Raw genomic sequence first — 19,629 nt, 5'->3', positions numbered from 1 at the left:
GCAATTTCTCGTTCAGATATCGTAAATCAGGCGTCCCTACGGCCGTTGGGAGGCAGGGGAAGGGGAGACGCGTCGATTTTACGCAACATTCGTCTTAGCATTAGTACTTACAAGTATTCTTGTTTTCCTCTTTAATTGTGTATCGGTTTGTTCCAACCTCCTCTTTGTTTATAATATACATACGTATCTATACATATACATAGAAATGTATGGTGTGTCTCTACTTTGATTTTAATTATAATTACTTACGACTGAACAGATACACTTGCTGTACGAAGTGAGTCAAAAAGGTTTGTCAAAAAAACCTTTAATAACAGACACAAACGAAGTCGTGGAGAAAAATAATGTAAGCCACAGCTTACTCCTCATTTTAAATCCTTTCCAGGAGGCTCTACCTGTAGCAAACAATTTTAAACCTAAACACGATGGTAAAAGGTTGGAAGTTGAGCCAAAGGAAGGAGGAAGTATAAAATAATTAGAAGTTTTTTTGTCGCCAAAGCCTCAGGTGGCGAAACTCCTAAATAAATAATCGAAGGATATTAACCAGCCCCTCTCAATTATCGAGAGCCCCTTGCGCACCAATACCTATTGTCTTTCGAGACAAAATACCCTCCTTTTGTAAAATAAATAAACACCGAGTGACGCTAAACAATTTGTCGATCGCTTTGGTCAAACTTTTGGAGCGGTGAACGAAATGACTGACCTTATAAAAGGATTTCTGTACCAAGTCTAAGGAAAATAGATGATGATGTTTTTACAGTTCTTGTGTTTAATGATAAATAGTGTTCGAAGGCAGATTACTAATATTCATGTGTAAATGAAAAAAGAAACTGTTGACGAGCAAATATTAAGATGAGAAACCGCGCAATTGATGACAAAATTAACAATAAACTGCGATAATTTGGACAAATCTGCACAAACATTTGCATAAACTTGCAAATGTATTGTAACAACATATTTTATGGTAATAAACATATTTTGTTTCTTTTAACATTTAGATGTTTGATCAAACATTTGCCATACAATGTTCATGTCAAACATTTGATCGCTTCGCATGACAATTGCGCACAACAGCGAGGCAGTCACACAAGTCATTGTTCCGAGACGATCATAAAATAAAAATCGGTGTATTATAGAAGAAAATTGCTTCCCGCGGAATCGAACCTCATTATCCACGGCAGACTGTTACTGCATGGTGGATTTGCTCAACCATGCCGCGGTACTGAAAATTATTGCAAATTGAGTAACTCGAATCGTTGACATTTTTATATTAGCTCGTGATGGATTGGTGAGACATGATTGCTCGCAACTCCTTTAGGTCATGGGAGCCTAGTACTTTACTTTATTTGTTTCTTCTACGTGTGATTAACTTGTAAAAATAGATGCAAACTAGACACCCCCTATTTTCTTGGCATTAAATTCAATTTCATTTGACGTAACTCAGGGAATACCTCGCTCAATATCATACACCGCCTTGTACTGATAGATTACAAAATTATTCGCAAGTCCATCAACATTATTAATGACTATCCAACTATTTTCTACATCAACGAAAACGCACACTATTCTCAAATCAGTAAACACCAAAATCGCTCGTACATCATCCGGCGCGGATAATGTCACAGTTATTTGTATTCAAATACATTCATCAATAAAACTAAACAGTGATCCATCGCTGGCCCTCGTTTGGGGCTAATTCCGACTGTCATAAATCGTGGCATTAATTTAACGACAATGCATTAGACCTCCATCCTAAGAGAACTATTCCGATAGATTGGTAACAATCCTCTTCGGAGTGACGTAACTCGGAAGGCGGAATCGACTTACAATCGACCAAGCAGTGTCGATATAGAGTCGATTGTACCTTGAGACCGGCATCCTTCGCGGACCGCGCACAGATCGGATGTTTTCAAGGACGGTACAACCTCCAATCGAATATCAATCTTATTGATTGGAGCTGTAAGTTTGTTATTGATTGCTGGTGATAAGACATTAAGTAAATCGCTTAATGTGTTCTAAACGGATGGTGGAAACGTTTTGTTTCTACGTAACTATTGTCGTGTTTGTTGTTCCTTGTGTTTGTATATTATTAAGCCGTCTATTGAGGCGGTGATGGAGTATATCTATGTGTCTCTAGGCTTCAGGGGTATTCTTCTATATTGGAGTAATTATACTGAGTATTTGTGTTATGTTAAAGCTATATTCTGCTTTGATGAATTGGCTAGAATGAAGAGGATTGTAGATTGATGAGAAATTAATGTTGCTGTGACATAAACTAACTTTTTTAATGATTAAACCTTATCAGATATGAATGAAATAGTAAAATAGATGATGATAATGTTAGTAAATAAATAACAAATTGTGGAACCGACCTCATCGCCAAATATTCCCGATAAATTAGAAGTGGTACACAATCACTCGCGGACGGATGCCGGACTATATCGGGCCACTGCCAACTAACATTTGTACTGATACGGTTAAAACAAAAATATTATATAAACAATGTTTTATCGACATCAGTATCGGGAACTTTGTTTTTGTCAAAATGCGTGTATCGATCACCGGGATGTGGATCTCAAAGTTTGGGAATATATTAGCAAAATCAAAGATTTATAAAATCAGAACTTTGAATCAAATAACATAGAAAAACTGGAAAAGGCTATTTAAAGTGCAGCTCTTAATAAGTTTTGATACCTATCAATAACAAATGAGCTTGCTAAAACAGTGCTTAATGAAGACAAAACTAAACTTGAAAACTTTGACAAACTCAGCACAGGCGTAAGAGTTCAGATAATCGTGAGTTCGCTCAACTAAGTATACCGAATTATTGACCTGTCGATAAGCAGGCCATTGACTTACTGTCTAAATTGTAGCCACTATCGATTGTTTACCGATCGATTCCTGCTTACACGTGCTGCAAGTTGCGTCATCACCTCTTATCCAGAAGCTGAGCTACTTAGTCTTTTCCTCTTAACCTTTTCTTGCTTTTACTGCATTGTGTAGGTGGATTGTAGGTACGTTTGCTTTATGGTCTTTGAGTGAGAGATCAGCGGTTAAACTTCTTGATAAAACAACTAAGCAATGTTAAGTATTGTGATCAGCAGTATTCAAAGCTGTATCATTAGAGACCAGTCATTTGTTTTAATAATTATCAAACCCGATCCCAACCCCAAATCGGCCGATGAATTGCAATGAAAGCAAATAGAAAAGTTCTTTGACGAAGCTATAGACAGTGGAATATCGGCAGCCATTACAATAACAAAGGGCTGTATCACGAGTATTAAAGCCCGGGTGTTTCCGTGTCAAAAAATTAATATTAACGATATCTTCAACAATGAAGTGTTGAAAAAAACGTGAAAAAAAAATAATTTATGCGAAATATTCCTTTTGACGCCTTTGTTTCGATGGGTCCCGGAGAAAACGTTCAATTAAAGTGTCCCCTGTAAGATAGGGATGGCATGCTAATCATTTTAGTGTTTTGTTCCAAGCAAAAATTGTGGTTTCATTCTATTTTTTTTTGAGTATGAGGGTTCGTTTATAGTAATAAATTGAATTAAAACTTTTAGATTGATTCTTGCCTTTGCTCCTTTTTCATTTAAAATAACTGTAGTCGATGAAGTCAATGGAGTTATAAACACAATTCGGAGTTGAAAGGTCGAAATGTAATCTATATTTTCTGTACCAAAAGTACTAGAACTGTTTGCAATATGCAAATATACGGAGCGTTGTACCTGACATTTCCAAATCACGATATCGTGACGATAGATTTCGAAGGGTTTACATAAAGTGTCTGAAATAAACACAGTAATAGAATCCTCCACAGCGAAGGCAAGCTCCGAACATTGAAATCGTCACGCGATACTCCATCCACAGTTGACCATTAATACAACAATAAAAAACCGTATCAATAGATCTGCTTCGATTAACGACCAGTTGGACATCTGCGTAGATTCAAATCTGTATGAATAGCCGATCTAAATTTTAATGTACCAATACCCTAGCAAACTTGATTTCACAAAATTATCGCCCTTATTTTACTTTCATAAAGGTTAAAATAGCGTGACATTTAATTGTAGTTTCTTTATCCTTGTGGTGGATTGTACGAAATTCGATTGAATGGTGTTTTATTAAGAACCGGTTATGACCGGTTCTGACCCCCGCCACGTGGTCATGCCGTTTTGTCATTCAGTATTATTAAAATTATCGACTGTTTTGTGTTCCAATGTTTTGTTACAATCCGTGATTTATTACTGAAACCGTGTTTATTTTTGGATCGAAACACGAATGCAATCTGAGACCATTTATTTAATCTATTCTCAAAATATCTGTGAATGTAGGATTACGAACGTGTCTACTCATCTGAAGCTCTAAATTTTTCTCCTCATTACAACTGTTGTAAAATTTAATTTCAATTTGTACCAAAACCGAATGTATCAAAGGCAGTCAATATGATTGTGAATCTGCCACCCCTCTCCCGCTGGGGAGGGCACACCCCATGAATCCTTAATGAGTAAATTAACAACACCTATTGTTTAGCACCAGTGTTTTTTTACAAGGAATATTAATAACCATTTTCTATTGTCTACGAGAGGGGGACGAGAAAAATGGCCCGAACAACAGGGGACGACCAAGAAACTTCCAAATTGATTGATTTTCAGAATTAATTTTAATAAAAACAATAGTCGAATGTTTTCGACGGACGATAATTGCATTTGGACGAAGTTGCAGGTACCTAGGGGGGAGTTTGACGAACATTCTAATCAAAACAACCAAAGAAATGAGAATTTTTTATTCATATTTTCGACTTCAACTGCCAACAAGTTAACACAAGTTCCTGATGTAAATGACCTTTATCTCCCTAAACTTCTAAGTCTAAGCGTTGAATGAATCACACAAATCTTCCCATTCATCCCGAACCGAAACTTTCTCAGCGATAACATAACTAGAATCGATAATACGAACAATAAACAGTCATAAACTAATTAAACACATAATGACAGTCACACACCGACGAATTTCGTCAATTACTCAGAATTCGGCGGTATCTACACACGAAACAATAAGTCCTTAATGGATGCATGTACCAACAGATACCGCATTATTCTATAATATGTCACAAATCATCTTCTATACGACACAAAGTTTATAATGAATTGACATATTCCACACACGTGTTCACGTCGAACTAACACGTCCCTACATACGGAGGCACACACCAAACACGCGATATTAGACTCTACCAACCTTCATTTTACGTTCAAGTTCCAACTTTGTCCGCTCACCAGTAGCCGCGGAACAAATTGGTTCTTATTGAAACCCAATAAGGTTTTAGTTAAGGTAATATGGCGGTAGTTCCGATAAGTGTAATACTCCTTGATCGTTAGTTGCGACGATAATTGCCTATGTATTAGTATTGGAGCCATTTTCATTTATAATTACTGCTTTTTATTTGATGCAATTGAGTTTGGAAGATTGCTTTTTTATTGCTTTGTGGAGTGCACCTGATTGTCTTAAGTTTTTCTTCATTTCTTTAAGTGTATCAAGTATGTCGAGTGTGACGTGATCATCAATATACTCTAGTTCGATACTTTCTTGTCCATTCATGTGTGATGGATTAGCGGCTAACATGCCATCGAACTATAATAATGTAACGTCACTAGACCGAAGCTGCTATATCCGTAACTTAAAGAATTAAGATTAATTATCACCATCGGCCATAAAGCATAAATTTTATAACAAGAGCAAAAAGCATCGTGAGGAAAAATGGCCTCTTATAAAAACTGGAATGATCAAACGTTCAATATTGAACAAAAACAGATAGTATATCATGAATAAACAAAACATATTAAAGTTTAATCAAACTGGAATGAACCTAATCATGTACAGAGGCGTGATATTGTAATTGCAAATTAATATTGATGATCAGAAGATCGAACTAATTACGGCGACATACATAAAACATTAGATGATCAAACGAATAATGAAGTGATGTGTAATGTCGAGGAATTGTTGAGGATCTTGCCAATCTACTATCGAGGTACACGTTTCTAGTACATTATTACTATTTAATGAGATATATTCATTTCGGAGCTTTCTTTAGTTGATACACGTGTTCGGTATTTTGTTGGATTGGAATGGAAATAATTTTAGACTTGTTCAAAGAATTCAGAATTAAAAATGTTATAAATTTGAGAAATTCCCTGACAATATTATTAACATACATGTTAATATATTGATACCTTGCCGTTGATTTACTCATTTTATCACGTCTCGATGAGCCATCGAAAATTTTCAGCTCTCACAAAAAGAAATCGAAACACATCAAAGGTAAATATTTCTTAAAACAATAATCCTTATTAGAAGGGTACAAGGTATAAAATTGATGTAGAAATCTGCCGTAACCCAATACCTACGCTCCACACTATATGACGTTTGAAGGCGATGTCCCCAAAATATAGTAGTAACAGATGTATCTTATTAAACGGGGAACGTCGGGAGACAAAGAGAGCTTTTAAATATAAAAAGTCAACGAAGTATTCTATAGCAAACAGATTCCACGACCTTGTTGTAAAATCGAGGGCTGAATCATAACATGGAAGGCTAAACAAAGGTAACCACCACTAACGATCTTACAAACATTTCACTTGGTCACGAAATCGGAACAATTGTCAACTTTCATATTTTTAGCGAGCGAGGCACAACTGTCGATTGTAAAGGCTAATTTAATCATCCCCGTTGAATCAGAAGTAGTCACACGTCTGAAATCAAAGCCAGCACAATTTACGAGGGTGCGTCATAGTTTCACAGATTTTCAGAATGAGTCAATTAGTAAACTAGTGAGTTACCAAGTAATACGTGTCCGCATCTATGTACACAGTGACATCATGAACTATATTCTGTTCGAGTCCTGCCAAACTGTTATCGTACCTTCTGCTATCTTTGAATTTATGATCCGTTCTTAATTCATCAAATCGTATGATAAAAGAATACTGACGTTTACTTAATAATGCTCGTGACGCCAGTTCTAAAGCCAGGAATTACTGCGCTACAGAAACAAAAGTTTGAAAATAAGCAAGTCTTTGATGATAAATAATTTATCGCCCCACTAAAACCTGCATAAGAAAGAAATGTTGATAAACATCGAACATTAAATATGTAACTGTTGACGATCGTAAAAGATGGAAGCCAGACGTAGTACATACATAAATATCACTTCGTAGGAAGTATAACTTTTATTAGTTTTGCGCAGTTGAGGCGCACTTACACCGACTGTAATTTAAAAAAACGAAACGAAACGCACGATTTGCTTGAGAAGCCATCGCGGCAGTTGATCGCGGTCGGCTCCCACAGATGATTGGCCGGCGCTGATTTTTGTGAACGCATCGCGTATTATGATGTAGGAGACAGGAGCTGTTGTGTCGGGCTGGCGCGACGAGTTCGATAGTATCTGGTGCGGGCGGCGCGCACACGTTAATAGATTCAACAGGTGTACCGCAGGGTGGTCCGATCGGGCCGCTACACTTTTTTATTTACGTTTTCACGAATTTATTGCACAAAGTCGACGTCTCGAGGCGCACGTTTGATTCATATGCTTACGTTGTCGCTTTTTAATACTGATTTACAATAAAAACAGAAATGTTTCACCGGCGATTGATGTGAGTTATGATTAATGTACGCTCTTTGATGTTCGCTGCTATGAATCTATCAAGTTGGCTTCTGAATATCGACGCGGGACCGTGTATAAATAAACCGGGACGAATTCGACGAGCCGTCTTCGTTTTAGTTAATTACGAGGTTATTAAAGTAACATTGCTGACTGACTAACAAAGTTTCCACTCGGCAGAGATGTACCGAACACTTTCCGGTCATTATTGAGCCCCCGAGTCACGCCAAGCGTTGTCACGGTACACACAAATTACATATTTGTGATGTTTTTTTGTCGGATAAAATTAGACTAATCAGCATCGAGTACAAAGAAGCAGATCGCTTTCATCATCGACACGATGATGTTTACATCGGATCTTCCGAGAAGCGAGCTCAGCATTCAATACTAAGAAATAAATATGTGAGTTTGACATTTGCTTTCAAGTTGCGCTCGCGTGTTTGGAGCGTAATTACGGGCGTCGCCGTCGAGCGAGACCGGGCCCACGCGCACACTACTTACCATTTATTTTTGTCCTTTTTTCTAATGTAACTCTAGGCTTTTTTTGTTATTAAATTAACGTGCGTGCCGATTTCTGACAAGATGATAGGTTGTGTTTGATGGGGCATCTGATTGCTTCTCTTGTCGACATCCCTCGATGCTTTCTCTTTGATTTGCTTGGAAATCAGAACGTAAAGGTCATGTGTGTTTGTGTGAGCTCGCATATCTATAATCAAACTTGGATTTACATTCGCGAAAACATTATTATTTATTTTCTTTGGTCTTGTTAGAGTCGATTCAGTCGCGGATTGCGATTGAGAACTCAATGTTGAATGTCAAGCGATGCATGTTTATGTTGATGATCTTTTGAAAGTGTGTTGCGTGTGTAATTTCTATTTCAAATTGGTTATTTTAACAAGCTTGAGGTTAGTCATGTTTATCGGGTCTCGTATATCTATCGATACAAATCTATCGGTCGATATATTGCCATTCTTCACGATGTCAGACGGTCGTGTCTTGGCATCGTCGTAGCATCGTAAATTATCAGCGAATAGACCACTGCAAATTAATGTCGATAGATCGGTCCAGTTGTTAATAAAATTTATCATTAGCTTTATAGCGCGATGGATAACAATAAATTTGAGGAGACTACTGAGCCACCACACACTGTAAGTTCAGGACGAACAAAATTGAACGCACTGACTATCCAGCTTACAGTGTACATTTTGAAAGATTGAATTAAAAATTGCGAATAGTGAACTAGGTTTTGATGAAATTCATTAAAATTTGAAAGAAATCATTAAGAGACGACAGAGATGAAGGAAAGCTGAACATTTGTCAAAAGTAATGAGTGTTGCGAATAGAGGAAGCGAAATATTACCGATATATTAGTGCCAGAAGTGTGGAACATCGGAATGTGCGATCAAAATTGTAGTCTCGTTTCCGGCGCGAGCGCGGCCGATCATCGATAAATGTCAATAAAGTCTAAATTAGTATGGAGTGCCGCCATCATTAGTCAAGTCAGTCGGGATATAATTCAGTGTCGAACTCTACCAGTTTACGACGACCAACACATAATAAGAGCACGGACGCCCCCGAAAATAACAAAATTAAAATAAATCGAACTACAGACAAACGTCATAAACTAATTTCGAGTGTTTTCGTTTTGGTGTGTACAAAAATAGCTTCGTCACTCTTTCATGTCTCGCCGTGAAGTGACATTAAACTATAATTTACAGTTGGATTTTAGTACAGCGCCATCTATGCACACGGAGATGAAAGTAACGTTTTTACTGCCTAAAAAGAAAGGTGTTTATGATTTATGTAGAACTATTATTGCTTTCTGAAATTAAATAGTAGCGTCGTATAAATGTGTACGTAGGTATTGTGATGTTTACCGAGTTTTGATGTCAGGTGTCTGTATACGTTTTAATGACAGGTGCCTGTGCGCACGGGATTTAAAAAGATTCGTTTCTAAAACAAGATTTTATTACAAAAGGGCGCTATCTGTCGGCGTAATTATGTTACTAACTGCTTGTTTATGATACAATAACTTTATGTATAAGTATAAAGTTTCTGTTGATTTAATTGTTTAAGAAAAACAAGCTGAGATCTTGTTATCTTTTGTCGCAATGTGTAACAGTCAACAGTGTAAACCACTTGATACTTATGTTGCCAATGAGTAATACATTTACTCTAGTGGACAAAGCCTATGATTCTTTTCAACACATCTATTTATACATCACTATCTATATTTATTCGCGTTCTTTAAGCAATGGTTACTCGTAAAAGCAAAATTATCAATGATTCCAGTTACACGAAAATGTAGACGATTTAGAAAAAATAATCATCATCTCCTGTCATTTATCTCAATACGACGATGACACGTTAAATCTTATTTCGTTAATTCTAACAAGGCAATTGATAGAAATGGTCATGGAGTTGAACTAACTGATGTTGATGATGGTCATGACGGTCTATTAGAGATATGTAACGAGAACCATGGACGTGGACATTGATTTCTAAACAATAAAGAGAATAGTTTGGAAGAACAAGTTGAAGTTGAAAAAGAAAATGTTGCATAATTTACCCAGAACAAGGAAGCAGAAAGTACCCCTGCACCCCTTTTACAATAAAGCATTTTTGAAAAAAAAAACCAAATAACCACCAAAGGGTAAATAAGGCTGAAGACAATGGGCCCGTAGGCATGTATTCTTTGATACTTTTTGATTGTTCGACAAATTCGAGGAAAGGAAACAATTTTTCAGTGGACAGAGCCACAATCCCAAACTTATTAACCTTATCGAAGGGTCAAAAGTTTTCCTTCGCAGATTTTTTGCCAAGATTTTAATTAAGTTGGCGAAAGGGTGACGCTATGTTATTTATTCCTTTTTGATGACATTCCGATAATGGGACCTCTTTTTTCGTTTGATAACTTTGCTTTGAATTTGATTGCCTGAGTTTTTTTCTTTAAGAAACCTTTGAAATGTTATTGATTGGTCCCTTGCTCACGTTTTTAAACTTGAAGAAATTTTCCCAAGACAATTTAACACAAGTTTTCTTTTAATCTCAAAACTACGATAGAAGATTAAAAAGCGAACAAGTGAAATAAATTCAGGAGACACCGCTGAAGCTCACTGAACACATCGATATTTCGCAACGCCATACGAATTAGCATAAAAAGCGGCGTACTATCAAAAGTTGTTCGTTCGGTACCTTTATCGGATTGTTTATGGCTAGTTTGTACGTGGAACTATTGCTGTGGATTGTTTGCATTGCGCCGTCATAGTACTTTGTGACTGCACCGGCAGGAGTTCGCGCAGCGTTGTACGGTAATTCGTCTTTAAGATAGTGCTTGTAAAGGCATTCCTCCGCACAAAGGCGTTCGTTACGGCAAATAACAGCTTTTATATCGCGAACTCATTGAGTTTCGACACTGTGCAAGTATTCTGGAGGGCTGCGTTCTTCAACACCGTTCATGTTATCGTGTTCTACAGTTTTCTGTCTTTTTGTTACTTTAATGGCTTTTTAATTTACATGCTCAATATTTGTTTCCTTTACTTGGGTGTAGACCTAAAATAATATCCTCTTCTGAAATCTCATTTTCATTAGCTTCGGACTTAAAGGCAAAAACTCCAATAAACCCAAACACACTTGTAATTACATAGACCTATTGAATAGCCAACAAAGAGATGAAAATTCGTTTCAAATCCGCGTTTTCGCTTGCTTTAAATTCGGTGATTCAATGGACTAATGATTCTGAAGCATGAATGGGTGCATTCTGAAAGGCTCGCTTGCAACTAGGCTTCTTTGAAATTCGGCCGCATTGGCGATGAGTACCACTTCAAATGGATGGAGGTCTGTTTTTGACTCACGAATTGTTTGTGTAGTTTCTTTCATGTAAATGTTGTGTTTGTTTTGTTACTGTGTGCTCTGCGGAGTCTTCAATAAGCTTGCCATACATACATTTAGGGAATTCACTTCACATTTTATCTTAGTCTAGAATATGGTTAGAATCAGATGAACTTTCGATCTTAGTTCAAAAGAACAGCTATGAATAATATCTAAGACATAGTGGTTTCTACACACGTAGTATCGTCAGGTCGGTATCTCGTCATCAGTAGACATTGTAATCTGTTTCTCAGCATGCGAAGGTGCGTGACAGTTATAACTGCAACCTTCACACACATACATGCATGCTATGTTTTTGAGTTTTCCATGCTTATTGTAATTGATGTACTTATTTATTTTTATGTGTAAGCACGACTGAAGTTTTTTAGTGATCGTGAAGTAAGCAAGTTTTGCTTTATTGGAAGTGTCAATAGATTCGTCAAAATTTCAAAAGAAATCATCATAGATGGGACAAACTCTTTCATCTCTTCTATAGATAACGATTGTCAAAGTCTTATCATCCTCTTGACATTTAAACTCGATAGTCAATCGTTTGTCCCCTAGCTTGGTAACTTCCACATGACTTATGCGATCGAGGTCACCCGGTCAACTGGATAGACATTGTGAGTAAAGGATGCAGCACAAACGCAGCTCATCTTGTATCGAATGTAACGTACGATCAATAAATCAATTACGTGCGCGGGGGCAATGCTGAATTGGGTTTGACAGTCAGTTAGATCTAGGGATGTGTTGCATGTACCGTGGGTGGGATTTTATCGATATTATTTTTACTTGATATGTCTATAAAATATTGTTTTCTATGGGCAGTTAGTTAGGTTACTAAGGATATGGTTACGAAAATTTAAGTATTGTGTATTAATTGCAATTGAAATGGCTTTATACAACGATAATGATGAAGGATTTTATAATAATCTAAACGATAAGATCGTCTGTTACATCGTTAATGGATATAAATGAAAAGGATATGAAGAAATAAAATATACAATAAAAGCACTCGTAAACTGAAATAATAAATGTAGTAAATGCAAAGATAAAAATCTATGCACAATCCATTTTATCGATATCAATAAAGATGGAGTATCGATAAATCGATCGGGTTGCACATCCCTAGGCAAAGGAAACAGGATACGTTCAATGGGATGATTGATCGGTACCGAACGAACGTAATCCTTGCACTAAATAAATATCACCGTTTATGAGCCACGCTGTAAGACACGCGACACCACTCTTATTTATAGGATACACGCTAATTGGAGCACTATGGCTACACTACTAGAGGGTGGACAATTGCTATACAAGTAGATAGAAATAGGAATGTCTGTATGTACTTGTATGAATCAAAGAAACATAGCCTACGCAACGATAATCTTTTTTACAAGATTTTCTTTCAGCATAGGCCGGAAATCCTAGAATTAGATCTAAATCTACCATTGAACGAATGCCACGGCGAGCTATAGTTATCTAATACGACATTATCTTTTCCGTCTTAATTGGCATTGGCAAGCGATCACAGCGCGCTGCTAATTTCAATTAGTGTTGTGCCAACACCGATGTCGAAATGTCGACAAGACATGATAAGTTTTTTCCGCACCTCTAAAGAGTGAACACTTGTTTTGCGTGATGCTACTTCTAAATTGAGTTTCCATGTTAGACACGTGAATGTGTTCGCAATTTTTAGTGAAATCGATTTTATTTTTACACTTTACTGGCCCACTTCTGTTTCCTAACTGCCTTATTGTTGGGCAACTTAAAAACAAGCTTCTTTAAAAGCTTTTGACAACAGTTTCACTTTAAAAAGTTTTGTGCCTAGTTAGGTTGCCCTCACGTTTTTGACCAAACTCTCACGTGAACGGTATCCGTAAACTGCCTACTTCACAAGTTTTAACGGACCCGTATTTTGTGATATTCCTGAGTCATTTAATTTACAAAATGTACACAATCACCTATTCATTTAAGCGTCGATAACAAATGTTGGCCGCCCACCAATCGATCAATCAATATTATCGATACAGTCAATTAACGCAACTCGGCTGGGCGCAACTCTAATTGAGAGCAATAGAGCGGTGATGCAGCGTTTGAGTCAATCGCTTGTGTTGTCATAACTGGTAGATGGCCGCCCACATGCTCCTATGATCGTGGATAATGGCAGTGATATATGGAGAGATTCGTGTACATTAGTAGGACATGTTATATACGTGTGTACTACATAGCTATGTGACGTGATTTCATTACAATTTATAGACACGTTGACAGATACAGTAGTATCATACACCTGTCGAGTTATACAATGAACAGATTGGAAGCTTACCTCTTTCTCTTTAGCAGCAAGTTCTACCTCCAGATTCCCTGGCTGGTGGACCACGGGACTACTCCTGGAGGAGTTGCTGTTACTTCTCCCAGTGGCTGCCATCTCCATCTTCTGTTCTACGTCGTCATCAACGTCTTGCTTCTCTTCTTTGATGTCAGGACTGAACCTGTCGATCCTCGTCTCCGTGGCTTGGTCCCTGGTGGGTTCTATGTGGGAGCCATTGGTTTTAGGGACTGTGGCCTGGAGGGGGGTCGGGCTGGTGGTGGCCAGTTGTTCTTTCAACGTGGTCACTTCTTTCTCGGCCAGTGTGGCTCGCTGTAACAATGGAAAAGGAATTATTACTAAAGTGTGTTAAAATGTTGTGTATTTATCAGTTGGGTACACAGAACCATTCGACGTTCCATCAATATCCTCAATTAAAACCGCAACAATAACATTCTAGAGGAAGTAAATTTTTCACAAGCGCAAATGAATTAATCTAATCTAATTACCAGTTCCCATAGTGACGTACTTCCGGTAACATCATCATGGAGGCTATCAGCGATCGCCGGAAGTACGCAGCTATTGGCGGTTGGATCGGTGAAATAATGAAAAGGTGCTCGATGCATTGTTTATAAATAATAAAAGGTCATCAATGTATTGTTGAAACAAATCATTTGATGTGGATTTGTTACAATAATTATTCATTTTGATGCCACATCGCGTCCTGATGATAGGACATACGATACAAATATCCGTTTACAAAGCAATCTTAGTTATTCAAAATCTAAACCAAAAAGAAATTTCTAACCATCAAAAAATCTATTTTCGAAATTACTAAAACTGAAATAATGAGTCATTAGCTAAAGAAAGCTAAAGTATATAAAACTGAGTGAACACACGCGTGACTGCACGGCCCCTGCACAGATGTTATCAGTGTGATGATATGGACGCAGATTAGAAGGGTGATGCCAGACCAAAGGCGGTTGGCGGCGCGGTTTTTGGATACTCGACCACACCTAACCGAAACGATGACTGTATTGAGGAAAAGGCTGCCATTAAAAAAATAACAGAAACCGTGCTTAGTAAGCTAAAGGAATTATAACTTAAAACACTCTAATCTTTAGATGATGAAGGGTTACTTATGGACGAAAAGTTTTCCAAAATCTTGATAGTTTAGTTAATAAAATTTTCTCTTGAACATTACTATCCACGATAGCGTTAACGCAGCGTTAAAATCTCATCTGAAATGTCTGACAATCACGCACCAGCATTTACGCATTGAACGCAAGTTTCTGATGAAACCAAAGATCACTGGATTATACTCCATACTTGTCTAATTATATCAACCAGTAAACTTTCATCAGTATCACATTAATCTTCACTCATATCAAGACAATGTGGACTCTCTTTATCTGTCTTAATTCATTTATTAGTACGAACATTGTTGCTTAAGATATTTGGAGATTTTAGCTAGCCAATTTAGTTCTATTTTTAGTTAAGATTATTACTTTGATTCTATCGTTCATGTTATGGAGTATTCCCAATGTCGTCGCTCGGAAGATGCTATCGCTAGCAACAGTTGGATTGAGAACATAGTCAGATGTGATAGGGAACATAAACAGGAGATGCTAATGGCGTACTAACTGGAACATGGCACGACGTCTCAAAACGATCAGGATTCCAAGAAAATCTTCCAATACGGCGATAGGTAAATATTATTACGTGCCTCCAAGTCTTAATGTTTTGCTACAGAATTAGTTATTGCTTTAAATATTATGTTAAATCCTACAGATATTATGGTAATTCGTTTGGATTCCTGGGATCATACTGATGTTTCAACAAATAAATCAAAGATTTAGTAATCACTCACACGGACTTGAGAAATTAAATCTAGAATCAACTTAAATGATATATTACGAGAACACTTGCTATATTATTATAAGTCGCGTTGTTAGAGTCTCGTAATATCTATGATGGCTTCAGATTTGTTGGTACCCGAATATCCGATAATTCCTATCACCTAGCACCAAATTGACGGTGTCCCGATTACGTAACGTACGCTCAATTGAACAAGATTGATCACTCAGCCTCGTGGACTGACTCAGTGCAGTGTTTTAAGAATAAATGCCCTTGGAGACTGTCGTCATCGAGACCTTAGCGTGATAACATTGTGGGTAGCAGAGGTAGGACAGAAGGAAACGGTAGAGGAAACTGTAGAAAGGGAAAAGTCGGTAGAAACTGATTGAGTATTCTCTTATCGCTCTTGATAATTATCATGTGCCTATTTTCCAGTTAGAAATACGAGTCCCAAAACATAGTTGCAAGTGTAATGTACATTTATCGTGTCATCTCTGCGCACCCAGCCACGACGCCGACCATTACAAGTTATCTGTACAGAATATAGAAAACCGCCATCGTAAAGTGCGTAACTCAAATTAAACTTTAAACAGAGACGATGTACTTCGACCGAATAATTTTATGTTTTACAACTAGAAAGTCGAAATAATACGAAAGTATGAAAGTAGTCATTAAGAGGGAAGTGGCACATTCAATTAAAATAGAAGAAGAATTATCAGCATTGTGTGAACAGTAATGAGAATGTAATAATTTTGAATAATTAAAACAAGTCGATGTCGTCAAAAATGTTTTTATAATAGCTCAGAAGACATTTCAGATGCGTATAATGTGGGAAAGTAGATTTTTTTCGATTGTGTGGACAAGAAAGGTGAGTCGCACTCGACATTGATGAATTATAAGCTTTGAACATGAAAGAGATGGGAAACTTTGATGGCTGTGGAACTGGGCCGGATTGACGCGACGAATTCTAGATATCATTGTCCCAAATATATTTTGTGCGAAATCGTGAAATAAGATTGTCGATTCACTAACGTTCGGTGCGAGTTATTTTGTTTGATGTATTCTTTACAATTAGCGGTAAAGAAAATTTAGTAGATAGTAATTTGCATATTGGTTCTGAACAAAGAGTAATTAATTGTGAAGATTAAATCCTAGCGTATAGCTGTGTACCCGAACTTACATTACCAGAGATAGCCATCGATGGCGATCCGTTATTCAAAAAGAACCTGGCTGGAGTGCACGGTTCCAAACCAACAATTAAAGCGATGGCAACAAACCAACAAAGAGTACTTATCTATCCGAGTCATCTGATTCTAAATTTTAGTATGTTTGTGCAATAGATTAAGCCAGTGTAATTTTAGTAATTGAACTCTCACGATTAACAATTACAGTTACCGGTGGTATGCTTAATGATTCAATGAGTTATTGCGCTCTTAGATTTGGTATAACGTGCTCCAATCAGATCTTGTTGATCAACGTGTTTAATTGCTGGAAATTTCTGGCTGCGGGTTACTCATCGTGGTACCGTTTGTTTTAACTATTTTCTGAACACTTCATTACCAAATCTTTTCGATTTACATTTTGTTATTTCATCATTTTCGGTTTCGGGTTTAAACAAAAGCCGTTTTACTTTGTTTCTACTTTGAGATTGTTTTCTCCAAAACAATAAAATCAATCAAAGTTATTCAGTTAGACGATGCTGTAACTCATCAATAAAATCGAGAGGCCACAATTTCGTATTGAAAACTCTTTTGTCTCGATACTCTTTTGTTCGATTCAAATTCTCGATTTGTTTATGATTTGAATTGATTTGCGAAGTGGTTACGATCGAGTTTGTTTATTTATTGTGACGTATAGTTGTGCTGGTGAGACGAGGGCCGCGAATTTCCTCCCCCTTTGCAGAAGTTTTGCAATGTTTATGAGGTTTGAATTTTTTCACCAACTAAATACAAGGAAAAACGTCGACACGAAAACACATAAAAGAAAAAGTAATATTATTTACCAATGACGAAAACTCACACTACTAACGATCACGTATCCCCGTAGATATTAATATACTTAGTCGGAAACGATTTAATAATGAACAGAGATCCCATAAATCTCAGTGACTCACCGTCCCCCCACGTGGGTATCAAACTAATAATCGAAACCCAAAAATACATAAGAAAACATTATTAACATCTCAACGACATTGTCACTGTCATATTTATAATTTAAAAACGAGAATTTTGTTGCAATATTATTAAAACACGGAGAGCGATGTTATATTGGCACAGTTCTGGGACTATGAGTCAAAGCACACAAGACTGTAACGACATCGGCATTTCGTGTCTCCTAATGACTGATAATGACTACAAAAGAAAAGAAATAATGACTAAAACTATGACAATTCTTGTGTTTACGATGGAGGAATTGCTGAACTGACTTTTATGATTATTTGTCGTATAGATACGTCGTCAGCTCGCATCACGTAGGCTTTTGTAACACGAACTTTGATGTAGTAACAGCAAGAGAAACTATCGTTACGACAATAATGATTTTTAAGAGGCTAGACAGAATTTGAATACTTTTCTGTGTGCCCAAGATTAGATCTGGCCAAGCATTTCATCTGCACACAATTTCCCGATACGAAACACACGATTACAGAACGCAGCTACCAATCAAATCCACGTGTAACAGCAACTCAAGTAAAACAATAAAATTATAAAACGTAACAGTAAAACGTATAACAAAAAACATGGAGCCGAAAAATTAAGATTTAATTATAATGAACATGAAACGACCAATTAATATGATACATGGTACGTTAGATCTGATAACAGTAAGGTGAATCTCAATGAGTAACGCATCCGTTTTCTAGAACATTATAAAATTGTAAAGATAATGAAGGAAAACATATATGTTTCGGTGAGAGCCGACACAGTCCAGCGGTCGCATTAAAATGCTTATGAATTTTTATGTTTTGAAAGTCCGGGAATGAGGCTTGTCACCCTACGGAGCCAAGTGGCCGCCAACTACATGATTATTGTTCAATTAAACTTTATAATTGTTATACTTCTACTTGCCTTGCTTTTTACGAGATGATTACTTCATTTCTATACCTTAACGAAACTGGTTATGAAATGAATGAATACATTTTTCTTTGCACAATAAAAACCCTTTGAGAGAAAACGCAAAATGTTGATTTGATTAAATGTAATGTCGATCGCTTATGACTTACCCCACGCTGTAACCCTGCGGCGGCCGCCAAGAAAAATTAACGCATACTCGCGAGGGGTCGGTCAGACCCCGCATTATACGGGGAGCGGTCACTAATTAATGGAAAAGGATTAAATTCGTACCGAATTGAAATAAAATAAATATGATAAAGGACGCCCTTCTTGCCTCGGTCGAAGGGCTTCGGGGTTTTGTTTTTTTTCGGAACCCAGTCGCTGAAGGATTAGACCGTCCGTAGAACGCAGACAATTGTTTGTTTTGGCTCGTATCGATTAATTATTATGTACTGCGATCATAGAACAGTCTGCTAGACACAAGAAACGTGTTTGTAATTGATACGTGTTTAATATAGGCAAAAACTTAGTCTCACTTGATGTAGCGCCCGCCTAGGTGCTGCGAACATTATTCTTATAATTGGACGAGTATGACGACGCTCATAATAAGTGGTTATTTACTATAGAATAATAAATATATGAGAAAGTATTGTTAAAAGTTATCCTTCACTTTTTTAATAAACGTTCGTGTTTTTAAGTGTTTGGGGGTCGATAAACAAATGGTATGGGTGGCCTTAAGAACTTGCTAATGCGGTTTAAAGGCTGTTTCTTGGAAAACGATAACAATTTTAATTGGTTGAAAAAATTAGGAGAAAACAGCTGTACTTCACGATATAGTAAGCCAAATGTAGATAGTAAGCCAAATAAAAACATGATGA

The 19,629-nt window shown here is 37.0% G+C and overlaps 1 protein-coding gene across 4 annotated transcripts in view; it reads right to left on the bottom strand.

The window, feature by feature from the left end:
* The window catches only part of LOC118274534 (homeobox protein cut), a 231,004-nt gene that overhangs the window by 33,982 nt on the left and 177,393 nt on the right, over window positions 1-19,629 (bottom strand). For all 4 annotated transcript variants that reach the window (XM_050697010.1, XM_050697011.1, XM_035592078.2 and 1 more), the window contains one exon: window positions 13,863-14,177. In XM_050697010.1, the coding sequence (XP_050552967.1) occupies window positions 13,863-14,177 (315 nt within the window). The remainder of the gene's footprint in view (window positions 1-13,862; window positions 14,178-19,629) is intronic.

This window comes from Spodoptera frugiperda, chromosome 11 (genome assembly GCF_023101765.2).
Source record: "Spodoptera frugiperda isolate SF20-4 chromosome 11, AGI-APGP_CSIRO_Sfru_2.0, whole genome shotgun sequence".
NCBI lineage: Eukaryota > Metazoa > Arthropoda > Insecta > Lepidoptera > Noctuidae > Spodoptera > Spodoptera frugiperda.
The sequence above is the reverse complement of the archived record's forward strand: the minus strand, read 5'-3'. Positions and strand labels throughout refer to the sequence as shown.